We start from the raw sequence: 26,501 nt of genomic DNA on the forward strand, positions 1-26,501 counted from the left end.
ATTTTTTTATGGGGGCTTTGGGGGTAAGGAGATAGAGGACCATATTATCTTTAGAAAGCACAATGTATTTTCATGTTGTTTTAAAACATTTCCCGAGCTATACTAAATGCCCTGGTATATTTAAGTTTAAAAATGATAAGTGATGGTATACAGTGATTCCTTGTTATAGCGTGATTTACTTTTCCTGACCTCACAGTTTCGCTCATTTTTATTTTATTTTTGGTTTAATTTGACATGCTTCTTTCTACAGCACATTGTGTTCTGCGTCCTGATTTAGCACATTGTGTTTTATGTTTTGACTGGCTGTAGACCATTGTCAATGAATCTGCTCCGTTCCGTGTCTCTTGTACAGTACAGAATGCGGTCAGACGTCAAACGTACATAAATCTTCGATCACTAGCAGTGTGACTCTGAAGTTCTGTACTGTGTGTTTGCCAGTTTCCTTCCAAAAATTTAGACCAAACATTCTCCACCGTCAAAGGCACCTGCGGTAGCATCCAAAAAGCAGAGGAAGATACTAGCCATAGCACAATAATTTGAACTTCTGGACATGCTAAAGGAAGGTAGAAGTAACGTGGCTGTAGGGTGCAATTTGGCAATAAATAAATGAAAATCAAATGGTTTTAATCTTTAGACTTATTCTATAATACTGGACTCATTTTTCTATGAATGTTTGAACTTTGAACGTTTTTAAACCAGAGAGAAAAGTGTGAGAATGTTAAAGCCTGTCAGACAAAAGTGTATAAAAAATGTGTAGTGAGGGGTAAAACATCAATAATAATTGTAAACAATAAAGCTGACTAGTTTGTGGATTTCGCCTATCGCAGGCTATTTTTAGAACGTAACTCCTGTTAAAAACGAGGGACCACTGTACTACCACTGTACTGTTTTTTAAACAAATGGTTGAAAAACATGTTGAAATAGTTGCTTAAGGAGAAAAAATTAACACCACCAAAACTTCACTTAAAAAGATTTAAGTACTCTTTACTCTAAACTTCACTCTAAAGATCTATACAGTGGCTTAACATGGTTCATTTGTGTAGTAGTGGTGCTGTATAATATAGGGTTGTCATGATACTGACATTTTTAAAACGTCCTATTTCCGTGAACATTTAAGCATTGTGAAGCACATTCTTAAACACCGCTGATTTGCCATTGTGTTCATGTGCTCAACAGAAATGACTGTATCAGGTCATCGGTTCACCGAACTCACCATTGTTAACTGCGTGGAACCACAGATACAGGGACACTGGAGCGCTTTGAAGCCGCCAATCATCAATGGATCCCCCGTATGTCAGTTTAAAGACAAAACAGTGATGTGACTTTGAAATTATCCAGTGTCCCTGTATCTGTGTTAACACTCAGTAAACAGCCGTAAGTTTCAATAGTATCTGGATGCAGCCTTTATGATGTAAGCTGAGAATGCATCACTCAGCGATCCAATGATAGACACAATGAACTCAAATGCAGCTAGTGACATCCCTGTGAGGGGTTGGGTTGGGGGTGGGGTTAGGTGGGGCCATTAAAAAGCCTCTGATGCAGCCCAGATTGCACTGCACCTGGTCTGCATCCAGACCCCTCTCGTAAGTTTGGTGAACTGATGACCTTCACGGCCAACCAGTAATTTGTGTTGAGCTTGTAAACACAATGGCGAATCAGCGCTGTTTAAGAATGTGCTCCACATCGCTTAAATGTTCACGGGAAATGGACGTTTAAATTTCAATATCGATTGGTATCGAATTGCAGTGTTGTGACAACCCTATTTTAATTACTCCAAAAAACTGCTGAAAAACCATATTGGGTTTAACAAGTACTTTGTAAAGTTATTATATGTGTTTATTACAGTATATCAGCACTTTTGGAACATTTTCAGCGTATAACTGTTGGATAACCAAGTTTGACCTTACAGTAAATAATATATTCCAAACAGTCCACGTGTGCACATATGTTACTGTGGAGCTGTGGACAAAATTGGAGAGACAACTTCAAAAATGAATTCTCTGGATCTTCATTAGGTACATGACTTTGGTAAAATGTTCATTGGTTAATTTTAGCTATACAGACAACATGTCTTCACAACTCCAATATAAACTATCTATACTTGTACGCACCCATTTTGTTGTTTTCTCATATTTATTGTGTATTAATTGCAAATGCAATTATAACTTTGATCTGCTTGCTTATTTATTTATTTTATTTATTATCCCAGTGTTGTAAATTTACAATCCATCTATTCACCCAGTAGCCCGAGTGCTGTGCATTCAATTTATTTTGGTACACATTTCATCCTCCCAGTTTGGCCAGAGTTTTAATCTGTGTTTCAGTGCTTCCATCATTGCTCTGTTCTGGGGAATTGATTTCTTTTTTTTTTTTTTTTTTTTTTTGCTTTTTGCAGGTATTACTTCACTATTTTAAAATGGCTGCAAAATTTAGAGTGTCTGAATATAAATCCTTCACAGCCTGCTAATGAAAAAGAGGCTTGTCTGTTCCTTGGGCTCTCTGACATTACATTTGAGCACGATCACCCTGTGGCAAAACACCTGTGCAATATCTGCTCTCAAAAGAAATGCTACATTTTGTGTCGAGCGTGTCGTTCTGCGTTTCACATCTATTTTTCACAGCTTTACCACGTTTGACCACTCAGGTGGGCGTTCCCATTCATTTTCCTGTGAAAACATGCCATATATGTGATGTACGAAAACCCATTGCATGGTGAATTTTTACCTATTACACATTGATACGATATAAAGGCTGGTTTGACACTCTTTCCAAATGTGATTTTATTTCTTTCATAGCTTGTGGGTTACATAAGGTTGTCTGAAGTTGACCGAGTTATGATTTGTTGAAATAAATCTTTTAAATAAAAATTTAAATAACAGTACAGCTAGCATTGAAGCATATAGTTCATCTTCATCAGAACCCTCTCCATCATTCGTTCCTGATGTGAAATCATTAGGGTTGGGCATCTAAGCTATAATGCCGATCCGATACGCATCTCGATACAAAGAATACGATCCGATATATTAGCGATACATTTATGACATATTGCGATGCGACACGATACGATTCACACCCATATCAAGATACAATGCGATAATTCAGCACTAACTAATTAAATCAAGTTTATGAGGTTATGTAAAAGAGGATGCTGTGCCATTGAATGAGTTTGATTATTTATTAACCAAGCAAAACCAAGACTTTTTTTACAAACTGGCTTTTCTCTCAGAGCCAGAGTGTCAGTTTACAGTAGAGGGCCATTTTAGAACCTATAGCACATATTATTTAAGTATTTTCAAGATAAACAGAATGTATAAGTGCAATATATATTAAAATATATATATTTGCACTCTTTCAACATAAAGGATTAGCATTGCACAACAAGAATTGTGAATTAACTTTTCAACTATGAAAACAAGTTTTACAAAGATATATTTTGCCACTGATTATTCAAAACTTAAGGTCGTGAACTAGCAGTGTTATGCTGCGTTGAAACATCACTGTCACTGTAAACAACAGGCTAATAAAAATATAACAAACCAGCAATCTTCTTGCTGTGAGGTGGTCAAACTACCCACTGTGCCACCGTGACAGCCATTATTTTTATCATTATTATTATTAATATTATTATTATTATTATTATAATTAAATAAAAATTAACAGGAGGAGGTGTTTAAAACCGCCTAGTGCGGCAGTATAGAGAGGGCGGCGTACGCAACACCCAGTTATATCCGCGCATAGGGTGGCAGAATAGAGGTCCGCGACACCCGCGTGTCCTCAGTTATATCCGCGCATAGGGAGGCAGAATAGAGGTCCGCGACACCTTCGCGTCCTCAGTTATATCCGCGCATAGGGTGGCAGAATAGAGGTCCGCGACACCTGCGCGTCCTCAGTTATATCCGCGCATAGGGCGGAAGAATAGAGGTCCGCGACACCCGCGCGTCCTCAGTTATATCCGCGCATAAGGCGGCAGAATAGAGGTCCGCGACACGTCACTTCATTTTCATAACCGGTCACTTTCGTTTTCACATTGGGGTTGAGGGCGGCTTAATCGTCCTCTGCCTAGAGCAGCAGTTCAGCTTGCTCCGGCCCTGCAGATGAACAATGCAAACATCCGTTATTGGCATAGAGCTCACAAAACTTTTGCGCATGGAAAAAAAAACTTGCAATGCTTTTCTCACTACTTTTGGAGCTGGTAGCTACAGTTCAAGCAGTGCGAAAGCCGGGGATGTAGGAACACTGGAAGATGCTTTCACAACAACACCGTGGCGCCGCTTCAAGTGAGATTTCAGATTACTCGTACTGCCCGCGTATTTTATAGATGCGCGGCACATTTTGCAAATTGCATCTGTCCTGTCAAGTCGTCCATCCTTAAATCCATAATGTTGCCATACTTTAGATTTAAAACTCAGTGGGGAATAAAATGTTTGTTTTGCTTCTCGCGCTTTCTGAGGGCGCACCACTAGCTTCATCCGCACACCTGATACACTGAGTTGTAGTGTAAGTGTACACATCCGCATATCCGTTGCTAAGGCTTACTTTATGTAGGTTGATTAAATTATGCGCCAAAAACAGGTTGACAACACTTGTTAATAAATAAAAAATACATTCTATATTAAAAAAATAAGCTGTATCTCGGAAAAACCGATGCATCTCGCAAAAACCGATGCATCTCGATTTGCTTCCAAAATTTCATTCATCCTCTGCTGCTCAACCGATGCACTCGCATCGTGCACGCACATGACAGCGTATCGATACATATCGATTAATCTTCCCATCCCTAGAAATCATCTATTATAACATCATTCAGGGCATTGATATCACAAGGATTGTACAGATGGAGCCGAGTAAGATCAGTTACTGTAAGTGAGAACATTTCAAACTTTATATTAATTAAACTGTATTATATTACTAATGACTGGTAGAAAACGGCATAATTGCACTGGAATTCAATTGATTTCAATGTTCAATGTTGTTAACAATTGCGGCTACAAATGTGACAGTTAACGTTTTTTAGATGTGCAGGCAGTACATTATGTAAACTAACATAGGTAAATGTAACAGTAAAACATTTTAAATTGGGACATGGAGTGGAGTTGACCGGGATGACCTTCAAGTCTGGCAAGGAATGGTTACAGAAATCAGGTAAAACGAAGGCAAAAAAAAAAAAGAATAAATAAATAAAAAAGCCGTTGCGGCCAAAACGGCTTTTCTATTTCTAGATTACTTTTGATAACACTGTCTATTGGGTTTAGGGAAGGGTATGGGTGGGTGGGTGTGTGGGTCAGTCAACAGCAAGCAGGTCTGGTCGACTGAAGTGTACATTGCACCCTCTGGTGGATTTATGCAAGAAGAGGATGCGCGAGATGAATTTGTGATAATCTAAAAGCGTACAAAGCGGCCACTGGTGGACTTGGAAAAACAAAAACTTGTTTATTTAAAAAAAAATGTTTAATTATATAGCGCTTTTTGCAATGTAGATTGTGTCAAAGTAGCTTGACATAGTTCTAGTAAAGTCCCTTGGGTTACATATTTTACTGTCTTCAGAAATGTAGACGGGGTACGTGTACACAATGAGCCTGTGTTGCAAATAAGCTTTCAAAGACAAGAAAACAAATGCAGCTGGCCACAATTCTGACTGGTAGGATTAAATAGGTTGTGATGGAAAGCTATGAGTGATTTATTCATTCATTCATTCATTTTCTTGTCGGCTTAGTCCATTTATTAATCCAGGGTCGCCACAGCGAAATGAACTGCCAACTTATCCAGCACGTTTGCAGCGAATGCCCTTCCAGCCACATCCCATCTCTGGGAAACGTCCACACACACACACACACACACACACACACACACACACACACACACATACACACACTCATACACTACAGACAATTTAGCCTACAATTTACAAAGACAATTTACAGAACAAAGAAAATGTACCTAACAAAGACAATTTACCCAGTTCACCAGTACCACATGTCTTTGGACTGTAGGGGAAACTGGAGCACCCGGAGGAAACCCACACGATTGCAGGGAGAACATACCAACTCCACACAGATACGCCAACCGGGACGAGGTTCGAACCAGCGACCGAGCGACCTTCTTGCTGTGAGGCGACAGCACTACCTACTGTGCCACTGCTTCGCCCCTATGAATGATTTATATATATATCATTATCATTATCATTATATGCATCTCTCAGGTTAAATCTTTATGGGGCTATTTACATATTTTCTCCAAAACCATGTTGAAAACGGGACGCTCGATTCCTCCTTTACCATTTGAAATGCATTTTTGAATTCACGATCCTCTACTGTTTGTCTTTGCTGAGGCCACCATCAGCAGTTTCTACAAACGCGTGCCATGGTCATTTTTCAAAATAGTTCAACTTTTGCTACTGTGTGGATTAAAACTGAACGTGTGTAGTTGTTACTTGGGGTTTGGTTTAAGAGTAGAGTTATATGCTGGTGTTTAACTGCATTGCTTTAATGCATTTCTGCATTGGGCTCTCACATACTTTCTGCTACTTCATAACCGTGGTTGGCATTTTTCTCTGTCTCTCGCTGAACCCAGTCGACCAATAACAACAGACTAGGTTATAAGACCAATCACAGCAGATTAGCCTCACGCAAAGGAGGGGTTTGGGAACAAATGAATCGCTGAATGGTTATGGGAGTCGTTGGGATAATTAGGTAAAAATAAATGCATATTATAAGACAAAGAGTTTTTTTTTTTAACCTTTTTTGACATGCATATCAGCATGTTGTTAGAGACCCCCAAGACCAAAAAGGCTTTTCATAATGCATAATATCAGTTTTTTAATAGTGCCATGTGTGTTGTGCAATACAATAAGAACACAATAAGAACATTGTATTTATTTCTTTGATGTAAGTGCTTTGTAGTTAAAGCCACTTAATATAAAGTGAGACAAAACAAAAAAAAGTTACATTCTACCTATTTTGGGACCTCCCTGAAAACATCCCAGCATAACATTGTATGGGTTTTCCCAGATAACATATTGTCATATTTTTAGCACTATATCAACAAAACTAATTTCTTTGAATAACAAACTGCAGGTGTTCGTCCTGCACAACAACAAAATCGCCATGTATACTTAACCTAGAAAGATGGTGGACACACACCTGCTGACCGCTAATTGCTTTGTGATTAAGACGGTACACAGGAAAGCGGAGCTGTACAGAAGCATGTCAGGTAAAGTTAGAGGAAGAGCCTGTGCTAATAATCACTCTCCATCCTGCTCACACCAGAGGGAGTTCAGTGTTTAATGAACCTTGGGCAAGTGTGAGCACCACACACGAGAATGAGGAATTAGGGGACAAAGCACACAGTCAGGGTTTTGCTATCTGTCGCGTCTGTTAGGCTCAAATCTGCAGGATATGGCAGATTATTCAAATTGTACCGCGTTGACATTTTCTGATTTAGTTTTTAGAGTGCTTTATACATTGTTGTATTTGAGGAACAACATAGCAACACATATATAATATTAAAGGGACAGTTCAGCCAAAGTGAAAATTCTGTATTTTTTTCGCTTGTGACTTGTTTCAAACCAGTTTGGGTTTTATGATTTGTTAAACACAAAATACTTTTTTGAAGAATATTAGAAACTGGTAACCAAGTGTTTGTTTTTGTCTTGTGTTTGTCAATAATAGTGGTCAAAAAAGTATACCTTTTAAAATGACAATAAAGTGTATTTTGTGGTCTTTTAATGTCATAATCTTGTTCTACATATGCTTGGGGAAAAATTTACAAACTTATACTATGAAATTTTAGTAGGTGTCATCTAGGTCTGAACAATATATGGTTTGAGCAACGATATCGCAATGTGCGTATGTGCAATAGTCACATCACAGAATTTGATTATTTATTAAAGATTAAAAGATCAAGATATTCCTTCAGTTTCTGTTCGGCTTAGTCCCTTTATTAATCCGCGGCCGCCACAGCAGAATGAACCGCCAACTTATCCATCACGTTTTACGCAGCGGATGCCCTTCCACCTGCAGCTCATTTCTGGGAGACATCCACAATCACTCATTTACACTCATACACTACAGACAATTTAGCTAATTCACCTGTACTGCATGTCTTTGTACTGTGGGGGAAACCGGAACACCCGGAGGAAACCCACGCAAACTCCACACAGAAACTCCAACTGACCCAGCCAAGGCTGGAACCAGCGACCTTCTTGCTATGAGGCAATAGCAATACCTACTGCGCCACTGTGTCACCAGATGAAGATATTTTTAGATATTATATTTAAAAATGATTTATAAATTGATGACTATATTTTTTTATGTTTGATTGTTCAATTTATTTACTTGAATACTGCTAGACACCCCTGTTTATTTATCTTTTATTTTATATGCTTTTATATTGCTCTTTTTATTTCTATATGCTTGTATTATGCAGATCACTGCATAGAAGAAAAATTATCATCCTCGTCGATGTAAATTAATAAAAAAAACAATATTCTAAATAGAGCTATACAAATCATCTAATGAAAATTATAGACATATCACAATATACAGTTGAAGTCAGAATTATTAGCCCCCGTGAATTATTAGCTCCCCTGTTTATTTTTTTCCCCAATTTCTGTTTAACGGAGAGAAGATTTTTTTTTCAACACATTTCTAAACGTAATAGTTTTAATATCTTATTTCTAATAACAGATTTTTTTAATCTTTGCTATGATGACAGTAAATAATATTTTACTAGATATTTTTTGCAAGACACTTCTTGGGGGTGGGGGGGGGGGGTATTAATAATTCTGACTTTATCTGTATAATCGCAGCAAAACTAAATATCTCAATGTCAGATTTTTTCAACATCTTGCATCCTTATCACCCTGCATGACCTGCATGCACCTTATGACTAGTTATTCTCTAAAGCTAAGCAGGGTTGAGCCTGGTCAGTACGAGAGACCACATGGGAAAACTAGGTTACTGTTGGAAGTAGTGTTAGAGAGGCCATCAGGGTGCCCTTATTATGTTGTCTGTGTGAGTCCTAATGCCCCAGTATAGCGAAGGGGACACTGTACTGTCAATGAGTGCAGTCTTTTGGATGATATGTTAAACCAAGGTCCTGACCCTTACCCAACATGGCCTCCTTTGCCCCTTACCCAACATGGCCTCCCAAATCATCCCTATCCAAGTGGATGCTGCACACAGGTGGTGGTGGCCCCCTCATGAATGTGAAGATCTCTGTGTGTATGGCCATACATGATAAATCTGCTATATAAATACACATTACATTACATTACATTACATCCTTGGTGTCATCTGTAAATCATAAATATTTAATAAAATGTAATCTACAAACATCTAACATTTTTATTAGGGAAAATGAAACAATATTGTTTATAGTTAATGTTTACACTCAAAAAATAGTTTTTCTTGCTCGTTCAAACTATTTATTTTAACTGAGCTAAAACAACACGACTCTTGAGATTTCATTGGGACAACTTTTTTATGTTCAGTCCATATAAATTTGTTAAAAGTGTTAAGTTAACTTAATCAATTTGTTTTGGGACAACACAAATGAATTGTGTGGAACCCTGCACTTTTTTACAGTGTATATTTTAGCTATACTTCCTAAACCTTTTTTTTTTTTCAGAAGGAAAAACTTGAAGTTTTCAGAAGGATTCATAATTTTTTGTTGTAGATTTTTCCTGTTTATTGTTGATGTAAATTAAATTGTTGATATGGTCTGTGTATATGAGTAACATTAAGTTGATGTAGCTCTTTATTTACTCTCTGATGTTCAGTCATGTTTATTTCACTCTATAACATATGAGCAAGAGATTTTCAGTTCACTCACACATTACAACATGTGCGTTAACTGAAGCGCTCACAATAAGCTGTCACACCGCATTAAAGTGGCAAAACAACATTTATTGCTTTATTTCATATTCAATTAGGCATATTTAGAAAGCTAATGCTCTTTTGTAAAAACGGTAGAAAATAGTTAACATTCAAGAATATTCTCTGTGAAAAATAAGCTATATTGTATGGAGAATTCAGAACACCACTGGTGGCCAATAATTAAATACAAGTTCTACATAATGCAGTATAAATATACTGCAAATGTCATCTAGTTGATGGAACTTGGATTTAACCCCGGCTTTCTCACTTGAACAGCTGTACCAAAAGTGCAAGCTGAGTTTCTAGACTTCACAGAGAAGTGAGAAATGTACAATAAGGATTTCAACAAGACTCTGAATCTGCTGTTAAAATGTGAAGGATGTAAAGCAGTGAGCTAAAGAGTGTGTTTGTGAGGAGAATGGAGTCCGCCTCTGCTTGGATTTAGCTGAAGGTAGTGAGCGAGGATTGCGCTAAGACTTTATATTGATTAATTTTTACCTTTTAACCTTGGTGACAGACAGCGAAGCTAGTGTTCGGAATAATGAAATCTAAGTTGGACTTTTCACCTTCAAATCCCAAACAATTTAGCTCTGAAAATCCTCTTCACTGCAGAGGGAACGAGAACAGTTGACAGTAGAAAAAGAGCGTTTGTTGGTTGACTTGAAGAGAAAGTTCAACCTAAATTAAACTCCTGTCAACATTTACTCTCCTGTGTGCCGTGACAAACCTGTAGGACTTCTGTGGAATAAAACGTTCTGAGAAATGTCAATACAATGGAAGTGCACTTTTGAAAATAAAAGTTCTTTACTGGCATTGATGGTTCCATGAACATCCACAGAACAATAACACAGGTTACAGTGGCTACCAAAAAGTTTCTACCGATTCTTTGAATGTTTTTTACATAAATACTGTGTCCTAACAAAGGATATTTTAGTAAAGAAGACCAACATTATAACTGTTGGAATAAAACTATTAAAATAAAACTTCAAAAATATGTTACGATTCGCTCACTCACAAAAGCAGAGATCTCAGGAATTATCAAAAACACGTATTCATTTACAGAAAACACTTACAACAGGAACTGGAACATCAAAACACAGGCAGTGGAAAGACTTTTGACAATACAATACCGGACAACTAATAAACTGAACTGGGGTGTAAATACATGTGACATGATTAAACTAAATACATAAAAGGATGTGACATAAGTGGAACTAATGAACATTAAAAAATGGTGGGAAAACTGAACAAAGGAATTAGATGACATATACAGAAGCACATAGAACACAACATTTAGGGAATCACATGACACAACAAATACACAATAACATCCAAATACAACTAAATTGTAACAAAATCACAATGATTGAAAAACTAAAAGAAACTGAAAATAACAACAGTGACTGAAAAAATAAGTGAGGTTAATATATTTTTAGAATTGTTTCAAAACAAATAAGAACAACACCTCTCATTGTAGAAAGTCTGACTGTTTAAAGAAGTACATCTAGATCCAGTTTTACAGACAAATGAATTTTCTTCATTTGCCAAACAATGTAAACTAGGCATGTTTAACTACATGGTCTTTAATATAAAGAAGTTTGTCCTAGTTCTTCCTGTTATTGTTATTGTTGTTGTTGTTATTTTTTTATTTTATTTATTTATTTATTTTTTACTTTAATTTATTTGTTAATATTTCTGTGGCTTTGGGTTCAGTGTCTTTTACTGTTGTTTTGTGTGTGCAAACACTAAATCAAACTTTAAATTTCTGGTCTAAACTGGTTATGTTCCGTTAAACTACAGTTACTAAAACTAAAATGAAATATTTTAAAACTAAATATAAATGCATTCAAAAAATAAACTAAACTAAAAACAACAAAACTAATAATGAACCTAACTAAAACTAAACTGAAATTTACAGCCAAATTAAATATAAAATAAAAAATAGTACAATATATATATAAAAAAAAAAACTGCTAAATAAATAACCTAACTACACACAATGTGATGCAGTGATGTGGTTAAAGATTTCTCTTTTGTTTAAAGGAGTTTTTGTCCAACTATCTAAGTTTTCGTTTTATGAATGTTTTTAATTCTGCAACATTGCTTTTTAGGACAATGATCACCTCAAGCATATATATATATATATATATATATATATATATATATATATATATATATATATATATATATATATATATATATATATATTTTTTTTTTTTTTTTTTTTTTTTTTTTTTTTTTTGCCCAAACTTGGTCCTGGAGGGCCAGTGTCCTGCAGAGTTTAGTTCCAGACTCAATCAGACACACCTGGGCTAGCAAGCTCTTATACAGTACCTGTAGCTTTCCAAAAATATACTTGCAGTTGTGCTGAGGCAAGCTGGAGCTAAAATTTGCAGGACACCGGCAAACTTGGACTGAGTTTGGGCACCCCTGTTCTATGGCAAAAAACCCTTTTGGGTCCGTAATTTTTAAGAGTTTAAATGGTAGACAAAACAGTTACCATAATTCTTTAAAATACCTTATTTTATGTGGAGAAGGGAAAAAATTACATCCATCAAAACCAGGTCCCACTTTATATTAGGTGGCTTAACTATAGATTATATGCTATAAATATAACATAGCTGAACTACTATGTGTTCGCTTATAAAAAAAAAATAATAATACAATGTACAGTATGTACTATGTTCATAATCTCAGAACACACGTACATGTAGAGTTAGGGACAAGTTTAAGGGTATGGGTAGGTTAAAGTGTAAGAGATGATCAACAGTGTAATTACAACTGTAGTTGTAGAAATTAATTACATGGAGGTATTTAATCAATAATACAGGAAACACAATGTAAAAAACATGTATTTACCAAAGCTATTTCACGACAATTCGTAACTTTCGGATTTAGTGGCTAATCTGTATGAAGTCTTACGATTTCATGTACAATTTAGTATGATTTGCTCATCTCTCAATGAAGGTTGGGTTTTTAAAATCATAAACTGACAAAATGTAAAATACTTATGTTTCCTTGTGAGATCAGGCTGGTATTAACACAATAGCGAAGTATATTGTAACAAATGATTAATTTCAGTGTAAGTACTTATTAGTTAAAGCTACCTAATATAAAGTTGAGCTGAACAACATAAGAGTGAGTTATTATAATATAAGTTTATTTATTTATTTTTTTTATGAAAGTAAAGGAATGTTTGCTTGTTTTTATTTTTCCTCATAAGACTTTAAGAAAAATGAAACGAACACTGGATTTGACAGGAATTTAAATCATTTTTTTTCCAAATCAATAGTTAAACGAGTCGTCTAGAAGCAGGAGGATTGTCTGTGTTTGGAGGAATGAAACCTTTAAACTACATATTTTTTATGTCCAGTGCACCAAAAGCAATAGTTTGAAACCTTTCATACAGTGTTTTATTTCAAAAATATGGTCATTGAAATGTCCTCCTGTGATGTTAGTGTGCAGCTTTGAAATAGATACTACACAGAAACTGAACACATTTTGAGAGCTCATTTCATCAAGGGAAAAAACACAGTAACTCAAAGCAGTCTCCATTTCTGTCCTCTCTACACTCCTTCTTCCTCCCTCTGTAGTGTGTAGCAGTGAATTCACCCAGACACACACACACACACACACACACACACACAAATGCAAACACAAAACCCATGCTGATTAGAGGAGTTTCTCTTTTTCATGTTTAGCCTGAGAAGATATATTCAGCAAATGTTATTCAGTACATGTCAACATACACTGAAAGCCATTTTAAATTCAACATTGTATTATACCATAAACCTTTTTTAAAAGTCTTTTAAACTCTGCTTTAAATAAAAGTGATAAGATTCTCGTTGCATACTGTGACACTCATGTTGGTGAAATGGCTTTGTAAACAAGTCATGCAAGGAGGGACTTGTTTTGCCTGTTGGTAATTGTTTGAATTTGTAGTGGTGTACTATTTGCTGATCTCATGTCAGTAACAGTTTGAACAGAATTGTCCATTTTAACCCTTGTGCCAATGCTACTTTTTAAGCTCTGCTCCAAATTTCACAATGCTAACATTGAATTACTTTACAAAAGGTGGTTATTTAACAACACACAACCACTCATAAAGTAAACACTGCTTGAATTATTTAATATTCATGAGCTCTGTTCTGTCAAAGAAGCTCCCACATGTGGCATCAGGTAACACAAAAAAGCAAAGTGGATTTACATGGTGACATTTGCACAGATGGATAATCAAATTAAAACCGGTCACGTACCTGTTGCAAGTTCAATCAGTGTTGTTGACCTCATAAATATGCAAATTATAATAGTAACCAGGGTCTCTAAATGTGTCATGTGAAATCTTAAACGCCCCGGATTCTGATCTGTGAAAAGTTATAAGAGTGTAAGACACAATTGGATCAGTTCATCAGCAGACTCTGTCCAGTGGCAGCAGAAGCTTTGTCAAGTTTTGTTGTATCAGTTGCACTATTTTGTATTGAACAAATCACAACTTACAGTTTAGGGTTGGACAATTAATCCAAGGCAACTTTCATGCACATATTGTCAGTAAAGCCAGTTCAAAACCTGCATTCAGATGAAGCAGCATTTACTGCAGAGTCATAGGCCTAATCCTAGTTCTATTTTTGTACCGCTTCCCCTTCCCCATGGCCCTTAAAATCAAACGTGAAAGGGATGAGCTTCAAAATCTACCCCTAAGAAATGGGACACCACTACAGCACCTGCACACATCCTCATATGTCATCATGATCTCTTGCTTCATATGAGATCAGACCATCCCGACTGCTGTAGTTATTTCAGTTGCCTTATTTTATGGTATTTATCTTGTAATCACTGAAGGCATATATTATGTTATCATAACGATCTAATGTGACAATAAGTTCGTAATACTGTGCATTTAACACAGTGGCCATATTCATCTATGTAAACACACCAAAAACAACATTAACATAATAGCAGACACTGAAAAAAGCCCATTCCCAGCCACTAGACTTTTCTGACAGGGTATTCAAGGGTCATCAAGTGACAGAATGTTGTGGGTCTGCTGTACAGAAGTTATAATTATGAATTATTGCAAAATTAATTATTTATTCTAGACTTTTTTTTTAAAGCATGGCGGTAAAACGTGTATGCTGTGATGAATATATTAAAACATATGCTTGTTTGTTGTAAAAAATTTGTAATAATGAAAAAAATACTAATTTGTGTATTTGTGTAATATATATGTGTGTGTGTGTGTGTATATATATATATATATATATATATATATATATATATATATATATATATATATATATATATATATATATATATATACACAACATTAGTTAATATAACAATGTTTTCTAGCTTTAAATATTAGGAAAATAAATTAAGAAGTTTCTCATGGCAACTTTAATGTAATAGAGTTTGCTATGTTTACCTTCGGCACACAGCCCTCAGCGAAGTTTGGATTTTGGTCCACAATAAGAAATAGCTTGAGCACCTCTGGTCTGGGTAGAAAAGGTGACTTAAGGCTGTTTTTTGAGACATTTTTCCGTATTCAAACCTAAGAGATTTTCACTGGTGTCGAGCAGAAGAGTATGCAAGAATAATTTCTTGACATTACACAATGGCTCTACACAACTTTAAGCTTCTGACACCCATTTGTAACACAGGAGAAGAAGACAGAAAGTTGTCACGCTTGTTGTTAAAGTTACAGGTGATTCGAACAATCATGAATGGTTTAAGTAGAAGCTCCAACTCTAGCGATGGAAAGATTATTATTGTTCACCAGTGCAATAAGCAGCTCCATGTTCATATCTCCTCTAGGCATCTTCTTCATTGTGCACTCGCATTAAAAGTTTTGCGCTTGAGCATCTCCAAGTGCTGTTTACTGTAACCAAAGAGCTTAGAATAACCAAGAGGCGACACTCAGTAGAATGTTCCATTGCAGCAGCAGCGCCGTGCAACAACCCCAGATTCCGCCATTTTGGAGTGAAAGCAATCGGCCGTCCATTGGACCTTTTTGCTGTCGCAATGGCGAGCAGCTGCTTTTTTTTAAAGTTATTTAATTAAAAAGTGCTTTAAAGCTAAGATACAACCTGAAAGATGACAATACAACACTTACTATCACAATCATCAGCACTTTTAATTGTTTCTTTTACAGACTTAAAATATGCTGTTGTTCTATTGGAGTTTTCATTCCAAAATGACCGCCACGTAACACGTCTCTTCAGGTCATCACCTGTCGGATAATAACAGTGAATTTTTTAAGATTTAAGATTTAAACTTGAATTGATTCTGTTGTATGTATGCTACTTGACAAAAGTCTTGTCGTCAATCCCAGTTGTAAGAGAAACAAATAATAACTTGACTTCGAGTTGATCATTTGGAAAAGTTTCAGAAGGTAGATCTTTCACTTGAATCATCTTTTGAACTGCATCCCAATCATCACAAATACTGCAGAAGATCTATCGCAACTCGCATAGACCCAAGATTCTCAGAGAAATCAGTCAAGTTTGGTAAAGGAAAAATCATGGTTTGGAGTTACATTCAGTATGGGGTCTGCGAGAGATCTGCAGATAGCGGATATCGCTCCTCATACTTCAACCTCCACATCAAATGTCACCAGATATGAACATTATTGAGCATGTCTGGGGTAAGATGAAGGAGGAGGCTTTGAAGATGAATAAAAAAATCTTGATAAACTATGGGAGTCCTGCAAGAATGCTTTCTTTGCCATTCCAGATTACTTTATTAATAAGTTATTTGAGTCATTGCAGAGATGTATGAATGCAGTCCTCCAAGCTTGTGGGAGTCATAAACAATAATAATTTATTTATACTACAGCTACACCATGACTTTATGTTCTATACTGTACATTATTTCTGTTAATTGACAAGTCTAAGCAAAAACAGACCTTACTGTCCTGATTAAATAAAAAATCAAAGCATGATTGTATTTTATCTTAGTAAAATAAGCATAATCTAGAAGCATTTGCTTTTCATATAAGCCACTTCTGATACCAAAGGATAAACTAGAAGTCAAGTTATTATTTGTTGTTCCTGAAACTTATTCAGGCGATGAGACTTTTGTCAGGTGTTGTTGTGGTGAATCGTAATATCAGTTCTTTATTGATCACAGTTAACATACGCAGAGTTGATTGAACTTACTAAATGCATTTGTTCTGAAACTGAAAACTCAGAGTAAGTTAACTCAAAGTTGGTTGAACCTCCTTATTAAAACAGACCCCAGAACATTTTCAATCGGCAAACAAGTGACATGCTGTAATTGTCTGCTTTTGGCAATGCAGTAAAAAAGTGATATTTAAAGTGTGAACAGCCAAGATTTGTCACATTGTTAAAGTTGAATTTAATTAATGTCGTATGAACTTAATTTGCCTATGTTTCTCTTGTGTGCATCTCTGCAGCCTCCATTGTGATTGGGAAGTGGTGGTGTGAGATGGAGCCATGTCTGGAGGGAGAAGAGTGCAAGACGCTACCAGACAACTCCGGCTGGATGTGTTCCTCTGGGAATAAGATCAAGACCACGAGGGTGAGGGCTCGGAACACTCTGAACATCATTACACACACACATTCACTTAGCTACACAAATAAGGGCACTGCACAGACATTTATTGATTTTGTGGCAAAACTTTACTATATGCATAAGCTGAAATAAACTAACAATAAGTTACAAACAGAGCACAAACCCAAAAAAGTTCAAATGGGGGTGTAGAATCTACTACCAATGCACAAAATAATAATTTTGTCTTAATATCTGCTATATCCACAAACCTTTCTAAAAAATGCAATCCAATTCACACCAATCAATAGAAAAACTACTTAACAATTCATTAGGCATCCCAGGCCAGTAGGTGGCAATGTTTCTTAAAAACAAAACACTATGCGCCTATACTCATTTGGTCCTGTAGTCTCCACTTGTTGTGCTGGTTGTCAGGTACATATGTCTATAGATTGAACACATAATACACATTCTCATGACATAATTTAAAAATATTTTTGTTAACCCAGAAATGATAAATATAATTTTATTTTTAAAAGTCAGCATTTACATGTCACTTTAATGAATGAATAAAACTTAGGAAACCTTTATGCTGTGTCAAAATTGAATGATTTACACTTTAAATCAATGTAAAGACACAAATAGACATCCTGGGGTGCGACAGATCATCTACAAGTCATTTGAACACTGGGTTCCCCACAAACATGAGGGGGCGGCGCTCTTTGTGGCAGTGGCTCCTCAGCCAAGTGCACAAACCAAATGTCTGAACACTGTGGTTCCTCACGTACTGAGCGGGATTACTAGCACAACAACAGCCTACGACAGTAGGGTAAAACTAACCTGGCTCACATTCCCTGTTAGTGGGTACACAATCCATGGCTTGGTGAATTCTGCTTCACAATGATAGAAAGAGCCAACATCAAAGGAACAAAAAGCGACATTATGAATGCTTGGCCACCAGAGGCAGCATGAATGACGCGGTTAGCACAAATAAAGTGGCGGAAATCTGAACTTCAGTCTCGCATTAACCAATGAACACATCTGCGCTGCATTAACCAATCATGAGCTCGCTCTTGTAGGTGAGTGATTATGATGTAGTACTTGTTGTTGGTATCCCAAGGGGAAATCCTCTTGCTGACACTGACAACAGCTTGTTACAGAGCTGGGTGCACCTCTGAAAGGATCTATGGGACTCAGACACGGTGCCAAACAAATCTACACAGTTCCCCTTCGGGGGGAACTTCAGCACTATAAGTGGATTTGATTTGTAAAATCCACGCATTGGGAGGTTCGGTTCAGAAGCTACTCGTCTGAAAGAGTATTGAACGGGCCAATTAAGAATGAATTGGCAGCGCAAGCCTGCGCAGGTGAGCGGCATAAGCAATCAACTGAGTATATAAGCTCACCTGGCGCCAGCAGACGCTATCCTTTTCGCTTCAGAGACTTTCTGATCGAGTCGATGAGGGTTCCTCCTGCTGTGACCAGCGATTCTGAGCGAACGAGAGCATTCTCCCGGTCCAGAGTGTGTACACGCAGTGGCAGACGGTCGAGCTGGGTTTCTCCCTTGCCTGGCGTTCTTTGGGTCCGGTCCTCCAGAGCGGTGCATATAAAGTTGCAAACTTCACAGAAAGAGCAACACAGTCGTGCAGCACGTCCTTATCAGGACGGCGCTCCGACTGTGCGTTTCTGGATGCGGTGGTTTCCTGTCCTCGGATGATGGGCGCGGGCACTGCGTTACATGTCTGGGGGTCCAGCATGTTAATGCGCTGCTCGCGGGCAGTTCATGTCGTCATTGCGATGCCATGACTGTTGCGCAAGATCGCGGTTAGCTTTTGCAAAAGGGTGAACCACCCCAGTTGTCCCCTGCTCTGCAGCGGGCACTCGGGCAGATCTGAGGGTTTCAGCGAGAGATAATCCGTCGCCCACGGGCCCGCGGACCTCCCGCTCCTCTAAGCGCTCCATCCAAGCTTCGGGCGGGGGAAGCGATCCGTCTAACAGATGGTAGCCCTTACGCCCGATGACACCGGAGACCAGATGTCCACCGCGGCATCGGAGGGTGGGCTTTCATTGTCCGATGATGATCCAGACCCGCTCGCCCCCTTCGGGCTGGTGAGCGCTGTCACTACGGATCCTGAAACGGACATGTTAGCCGTGCTTTCCCGGGCTGCTTCGGCCGTGGGTTGGAGATGGACCGACTAGAGGGGCGTTCCCTTCTTCCCGGAGGTGCACAGTAGGCTCACGCGGTCTTGTAAAGCACTTTTTTCTGCTCGTGCTGCGTGTTCCTCCACCCTAACCACTCTTGACGGTGAAACAGCCAGGGGGTATGTGGCGATTCCTCAGGTTGAGTGCGCGATGGCGGTAAATCCGCGCGGCGCCTCTTCTTGGCGGGGTCCGCCTCGTCTCCCATCCAAAGCCTGTAAGTTATCTACCTCCCTCGGAGCTAGAGCTTACATAGCTGCGGGCCAGGCTGCTTCCGCCTTGCATGCGATAGCCACCTACTAGCGCTACCAAGCGCAGGCGCTGGCCGAGCTGCACGAGGGTGGGTCCAACCCAGGCTTACGAGCTTCGCACCGCCGCCGACTTAGCTCTTCGGACTACTGAGTCCGCTGCGTGTGCGTTGGGGAGGACGATGTCCACATTAGTGGTCCAGGAGCGCCACCCCTGGCTGATATGCGCAAAGTCGACAAAGTCCGCTTTCTTGACTTCCCCATATCCCCAGCCAGGTTCGGCGACACTGTCTGTGAATTCACCCAGGAATTCAAGGCGGTGAGAGAGCAGTTGGTGGGTGATGTCTTATCGGCGGTCCGTAGCCCGCTCCGCCCGCCGTGCCATTCATACCTGCTCCTCGCCGAAGGCGCCCGCCTACGAGAGCTGCTCCGCCCCCGCACACGCCTCAGGCGAAGCGAGCGCGTCGGGCACCTCGGAAGCAGGCAGCCCCCCTGCCCAGAACGCCGCTAAGTCCGGCAACGGACCGCGAAGCGCCCCTGGGACAGGCCATCTGGAGAAGAGGGAACTTGCTCTTTCCCCGCTGGAGGGCGGGGCCCCATTTCCAACGGCACTTTTTACTGCCATGAAAACATTATGAAAGGGCACTTTTCACTTCCCCAGATGTGACAGCCCGAAATCTGCCAGTCTGGGACGCTATGCTTTCTAGCTTGCAGATTCGGTGCGTTTCGCCAGTGGCTCACGAGCGCTGGGAGGACGGTCTCCTTTCTCCCACCCCTCGAGCCTCCCCTCCGGAGCTCGGGTTTGGAGTGAGAGCAAATATCTCACCTCCAGCTTTTCCGTGGGACCCGCGAGCTTCCCAGATCAGCACACCCACTCCGCGCTGCCCCACTGCTGGTACGTCAGCGATTGTAGCGATGAGTCCATTAGCGAGAGCTCTGCCTGCCTGGTTAGCGCGGGCCAGCTCTTCGCGGTGGCTCATACGCACAATCAGACTCGGCTATGCGATTCAGTTCGCGAAACGGCCCCCCAAGTCACGGGTGTGTATTCACCAGGGTCAGCCCCCTGTCCGCCCCTGTCTTGCGAGAGGAGATTGCTGTCCTCCTGGCGAAGGATGCAATCGAGCCGCTCCCTCCAGCCGAGATGGAGAGTGGCTTTTACAGCCCACGCTTCATCGTGCCCAAAAGAGCGGTGGGTCACGGCCAATCCTAGATCTGCGCGTTTTGAACCGCTGCCTGCACAAGCTGCCGTTCAGAATGCTCACGCAGAAGCGCATCCTCCGGTGCGTTCGTCCTCTGGGTTGGTCTGCAGCATTAGACCTGATGGACGCGTATTTCCATGTCTCCACTCTTCCTCGCCACCGACAGTTTCTGCGGTTTGCGTTTGAAGGTCGAGCTTGGCAATACAAAGCCCTCCCCTTCGGGCTCTCTCTGTTTCCGCGGGTCCTCACCAAGCCCGCGGAGGGTGCCTCAGCGCCCCTTCGGCTCGCGGGCATCTGCATAGTCAATTTCTTTACGACTGGCTGATTTTTGCCCTCTCTCGGAGCAGTTGATTATGCACAGAGACAAAGTGCTCTGGCACTTCCACCTGTGGGGGTTTCAGGTCAACCGAGAAAAGAGCAAACTCGCCCCCGTGCAGAGGATCTCTTCTCTCGGGCTGGAGCTGGACTCGGTCACCATGGCAGCGCGCCTCTCCGGAGAGCGCGCTCAGCTGATGCTGTACTGTCTGAGAGAGCTCGACAGTAAAATAGTGGTCCCACTGAAACTATTTCAGAGGCTCCTGGGGCATATGGCATCCGCAGCCGCTTCATGCCGCTCGGATTATTCTATATGAGACCACTTCAGCACTGGCTTCACGATCGAGTCCCCAGACGCGCATGGCACGCGCGCGCACACCGAGTCTCTGTTACTGCGCTGTGTCGCCGCGCCCTCAGCCCTTGGAGCGACCCCTCGTTCCTACAGGCCTGGGTGTCTCTAGAACAGGCGTCCAGTCTTGTTGTCGTTTCAGCAGACACTTCCAACACGGGCTGGGGGGCTGTGCGTTGCGGGCATGCGGCTGCGGACCTGTGGAAAGGTACCCAGTTGCATTGGCATATCGCCTGGAGCTGTTGGCAGTGTTCCTCGCTCTCCACCGTTTTTTTCCGGTGCTGGAGCGGCAACACGTGCTGGTCAGGACGGACAGTACGGCGGCGGTGGCGTATATCAGCCGTATAGGGGGTATGCGCTCTCGCCGCATGTCTCAGCTCGCCCGCCGTCTGCTCCTCTGGAGTCATCCGCGGCTGAAATCGCTGCACACCATTCATATTAAGGCAAGCTCAACCGTGCAGCCGATGCGCTCTCACGGCAGCCTTGCGTCCTGGAGAATGGAGACTCCACCCCGAGTCTGTTCAGCTGATATGGGCGCGATTCGGGGAAGCCCAGATCGATCTGTTGCTTCCCCCGAGATCGCTCATTGCTAGTTGTTCTTTCCCTGACCGAGTGCTCTCGGCACGGATGCACTGGCTTACAGCTGGCCTCGGGGCACGCGCAAATACGCGTTTCTCCCAGTGAGCCTGCTCGCGCAGTTACTGTGCAAGGTCAGGAAGAGGACGAGGAACAGGTTGCTGGTTGCGCCCCTCTGGCTCAACCGGACCTGGATGTCAGAGCTCTCCCTCGCGATAGCCCTCCCCTGGCAGTCCCTTCGAGAGAGCACCTACTCTCTCAGGGACAGGGCACCACCTGGCACCCTCGCCGATCTTTGAAGAGATTTTAGACGCGAGGAAGACTTAGGTAACCTCCGATTGCGGTGGCTAATACCGTCACTCGGGCTAGAGCCCCCTCCCCGAGCGCGCCTATGCCCTGACGTGGAGTCTATTCACTGAATGGTGTGTCTCTCGCTGAGAAGACCCCCGTAATTTGCCAGATCAGCGTTGTGCTTTCTTTACGCCGAGAGAAGCTGGAGAGCAGGCTGTCGCCCTCCACACTCAAGGTTACGTGGCTGCCATCTCCGCTCTCATAACGCGGTGGCTGGCAGCACCGTGGGAACGCATAACCTCATCATCCGGTTCCTCAGGGGCGTTAAGCGAATTAATCCATCCCGCCCCCTCTCATGCCCTCTTAGGATCTTAGCATTTTTCGGTCAGTGACTCGTGCCTGTAATTGGGCTGGCTTCTCTCACGTCCTGAGACCCCGCCCGCGATATGTGCCCAAGGTTCCGACCACTCCATTTTAATACGAGGTAGTGAGCCTGCAAGGCCTGCCCTCGGAGGAGGCAGACCCAGCCCTTCTTTATTGTCCAGTTCGCGTTTTGCGTATTATCCGGACCGCACTCAGAGTTTAGATCATCTGAGCAGCTCTTCGTCTATATAACGGTCGGCAGCAGGGAAGTGCCGTACCGAAATAAGTTCCCACTAGATTGTGGATGCCTTTCTTTCACTATCAGAGCCGAGATAAGCCGCGTCCCCCGAGAGCGCGTGCGCACTCCACTCGGAGTTTCGCATCCTCTCGAGCGCGCGCACGCGGCGCCCCTCTAACAGACTTCTGTAGAGCTGCGGGCTGGGTGACACCCAACACATTTGCAAGGTTTTACAATCTGCGAGTGTAGCCGGTTTCCTCAAGGGTATTAGGTAACCCTTGGTGATTGAGGAAACAATTCGGTAGGGTGTTGAAACACGCTTGCTGCGCCACTTTCCCTAACACGGAGATACGTGCGCCTTTTTATCTGTCAGTAAAGTTCCCCGTCAGGTGAGCCCTGCAGATTCCTCCGTGGCCCCCAGCACTGACTCAGCGGAGGAGTCACTTGCTGGCCCACTACGTTGTAGGTCTGCCCGCTGGCCAGCCCGCGTTTTGGGTAAAGGTGCCTGCTATGCGTGATCCCCACTAGGCGATCCCATATGCTTATTTCGCCACGGTTAAGTCCCCCCCCTGGGCGGACCCGTGTCTTCCCTCCCCGCTAACCACTCTTTTGCTATGCATACTCCCCCTTTTTAGGGCTAGTCCATATGTAAATTCTGCCATCTATCCCCCCTTGGGTAACGGATGGCCTCCGCAGCGTCCTCCCTATCGGGATTGCACGCTTCCCAACGTACTGTCGTATTTCCTAGAATTATCTAGATGCTCACGACTTCCCAAAAAATATATCTAAATCCGTAAAACTTCTGTTGAAGTAGGATAAATTAGGGCCAGGGACACGTTGGAGGAACGCGCCCCCCATGATGCGGGTGCGTCACGCTTGCTTGACTATCTCCTCATCGGGGGTGTTGGTAAGGTGCAGTCATTATGGCGCTTTCAATGGGCTCCCAATGCGTGGATTTTACAAATCAAATCCACTTATAGTGCTGAAGTTCCCCCCGAAGGGGAACGTTCGAGGTTACTAAAGTAACCCTTCGTTCCCCGAGGAGGGGAACGGAAGCACTATACTCCGTCGCCATAATGACTGTCCCTTAGCTGTTGAAAGTCTCTTCAGCTTAAAAAGGATAGCGTCTGCTGGCGCCAGGTGAGCTTATATACTCAGTTGATTGCTTATGCCGCTCACCTGCGCAGGCTTGCGCTGCCAATTCATTCTTAATTGGCCCGTTCAATACTCTTTCAGACGAGTAGCTTCTGAACCGAACCTCCCAATGCGTGGATTTTACAAATCAAATCCACTTATAGTGCTTCCGTTCCCCTCCTCGGGGAACGAAGGGTTACTTTAGTAACCTCGAACGTTTTTCAGCCTTTCTAAAGCACTAAAAGCACAGCTACTGTCTCAATAAAAATCCATGTTGACCATTTAGAGAAGCTAGAGTCATCGGTCAGACAGAAGCCCCGTCCATGACGCGAATCTATTGTGAAGCGAGTTTGACTCGCGAATGAAGCAAATTTGACACACGACTAAAGCAAATTTGACACGCGACTGAAGTAAATTTGACGCGAGTAAACTCAAAATGTTCACGTGTCTATTTATGTGTTAATAGCGCAATTTGTTTGTGTGTTCCGCGTCTGGAGTGAACACAGCCTTCTTGCTTTTAGTTGAAAATGGTGTCCTTAAAAATGATGCGAGTGTAAAGTTGATAAACTACAGATTAAAAAATGATGCATCAGCTTACTGTCATAATAACCAATACAAATTATCATCAGCAGCAAAAAAATTTTCAACCTTTGCTTATAATCTGGTGTGAATAAACATAGGTACTGTATCAAATCGATTTAGAAGTGCTTAGCAAACTAGTGTTGAAAAAGTAACCGCTTTCACTGCTTGTCGTCAGTAAATCCTGACAACAATTTGTGCTGTGCATGTGTAAGTCATTAGTGAACAAGTCCTTTAATTAAAAAATACAAATAAAATATATTAGTGGATAAAAAGGCAAATAATATACAGTATAGTTAACTAATCCCATATGAAAAAAATACTAGTAATCTCCTTCATATAGTCCTAGTTTAACCCTTAAGAAATAAAACAGTAAATAAATTCAGGAAGACCCAAGTCAGACAAAAAATATACCTCTGACCATACAACTTTGACAGGAAGTACACATGGCACAATATTAAAACTTGATGAGAATATCAGTTTTGCCATATGCTGATTTAGTAGAGAGAAAACAGATAGCGGATCTATGAGAGTCATGTGACACCAAACACAAGTAGATAGTATTACAGGGGCTTCAGTCCCTCCTTGGCATCTACACGTGTTAAACTATCCCAAGCCCTGCTTATATGGGAATCCTATGGTGGCCGGATGTTTTTGGAGATTGACAAGGTAAGATCATGCATACAAACTGAACTGAACCTTATTTAATATCATTAAGCAAACTTTAATCAAATAATGTGCGCACTTGTGTCAAGCTTTAAGAACAAAATTTTAATTTTGTCAAAAATTACACACCTTCATGTCATTCCAAACCCAAATGCTATTTCATAGAGATTATTAATAGAAATGTTTTGTGCTATTCTGGTTTAAAATAATATACTGTACAAGCCTAGGAGCTCTGTAAAGCATAAAACACCCTAGAAGAGCATTGTTCTGTAATGCCAGTCCATAATGCATTCCCGGTAGCTTTCTGAGAAACACCAGACATTCATTATTTACAAATTATCCATTATTCAGAACTCAATATTCACTCATAATCTTGCTCCAAAGCTCATAGCCTGTGTTTGCATTTATTTTTGTTTGATTTCAAAATGCATTGGATTGAATTGCTTTTGTAGTGTAAGTGCTTGTGTGGTTGAATGCATTCAAAAAAAGCCACAAAATAGCAACTTTTCTCTGAATACTTAATGAATATGTGATCATTAGGGCAGTTATTAATATGCCTTCATTAATCTCTTTTCCAGTTCACTCATAAGTGGTGTAACATTGGTTAGTTCAGTTCATTTTTTTTTTTTACAGAAATTTAGCATTTAAAGGTCCTTTGAAATTAAAATAATGTTTTTTAGATGTTAGTATCAGTATTATTAGTTTTTGGGATAACTATAGGCTAGTGCGCTTCAAAACTGTGACAAAATTTAGATATAGAATAATATATAAACATGTAAAGCTTTTAGTTTGTCATATCCGCCTAAATAGATCAAATTATTCACGTCAAGTCACGTCATGACCAATCAAATGCTCTCTTGTATCTGACTTGCCCCGCCCGTTCAAGACAGTAGAGCAGTTATAAAACAAAACACTATTGGCATTCTTTTTTAAATGGGAGGGGCTACATTATGTCCCACTCTT

At 40.9% G+C, this 26,501-nt stretch overlaps 2 protein-coding genes across 5 annotated transcripts in view; one reads left to right on the top strand and one right to left on the bottom strand.

Annotated features, from left to right (window-relative positions):
• tafa1b (TAFA chemokine like family member 1b) overlaps positions 1-26,501 on the top strand; it is a 465,222-nt gene that overhangs the window by 419,654 nt on the left and 19,067 nt on the right. For all 4 annotated transcript variants that reach the window (XR_015502524.1, XM_087273710.1, XM_087273711.1 and 1 more), the window contains one exon: positions 17,287-17,411. Coding sequence is in view for 3 of the 4 variants with exons in the window: in XM_087273710.1 (XP_087129836.1) it covers positions 17,287-17,411 (125 nt within the window). In the remaining variant the exon portion in view is untranslated. The remainder of the gene's footprint in view (positions 1-17,286; positions 17,412-26,501) is intronic.
• qrich1 (glutamine-rich 1) overlaps positions 1-26,501 on the bottom strand; it is an 821,757-nt gene that overhangs the window by 254,332 nt on the left and 540,924 nt on the right. The gene's annotated exons all lie outside the window — the stretch shown is intronic.

The sequence above is a fragment of the Danio rerio genome, chromosome 11 (assembly GCF_052040795.2).
Source record: "Danio rerio strain M-AB ecotype USA chromosome 11, GRCz13ab, whole genome shotgun sequence".
Lineage (NCBI taxonomy): Eukaryota > Metazoa > Chordata > Actinopteri > Cypriniformes > Danionidae > Danio > Danio rerio.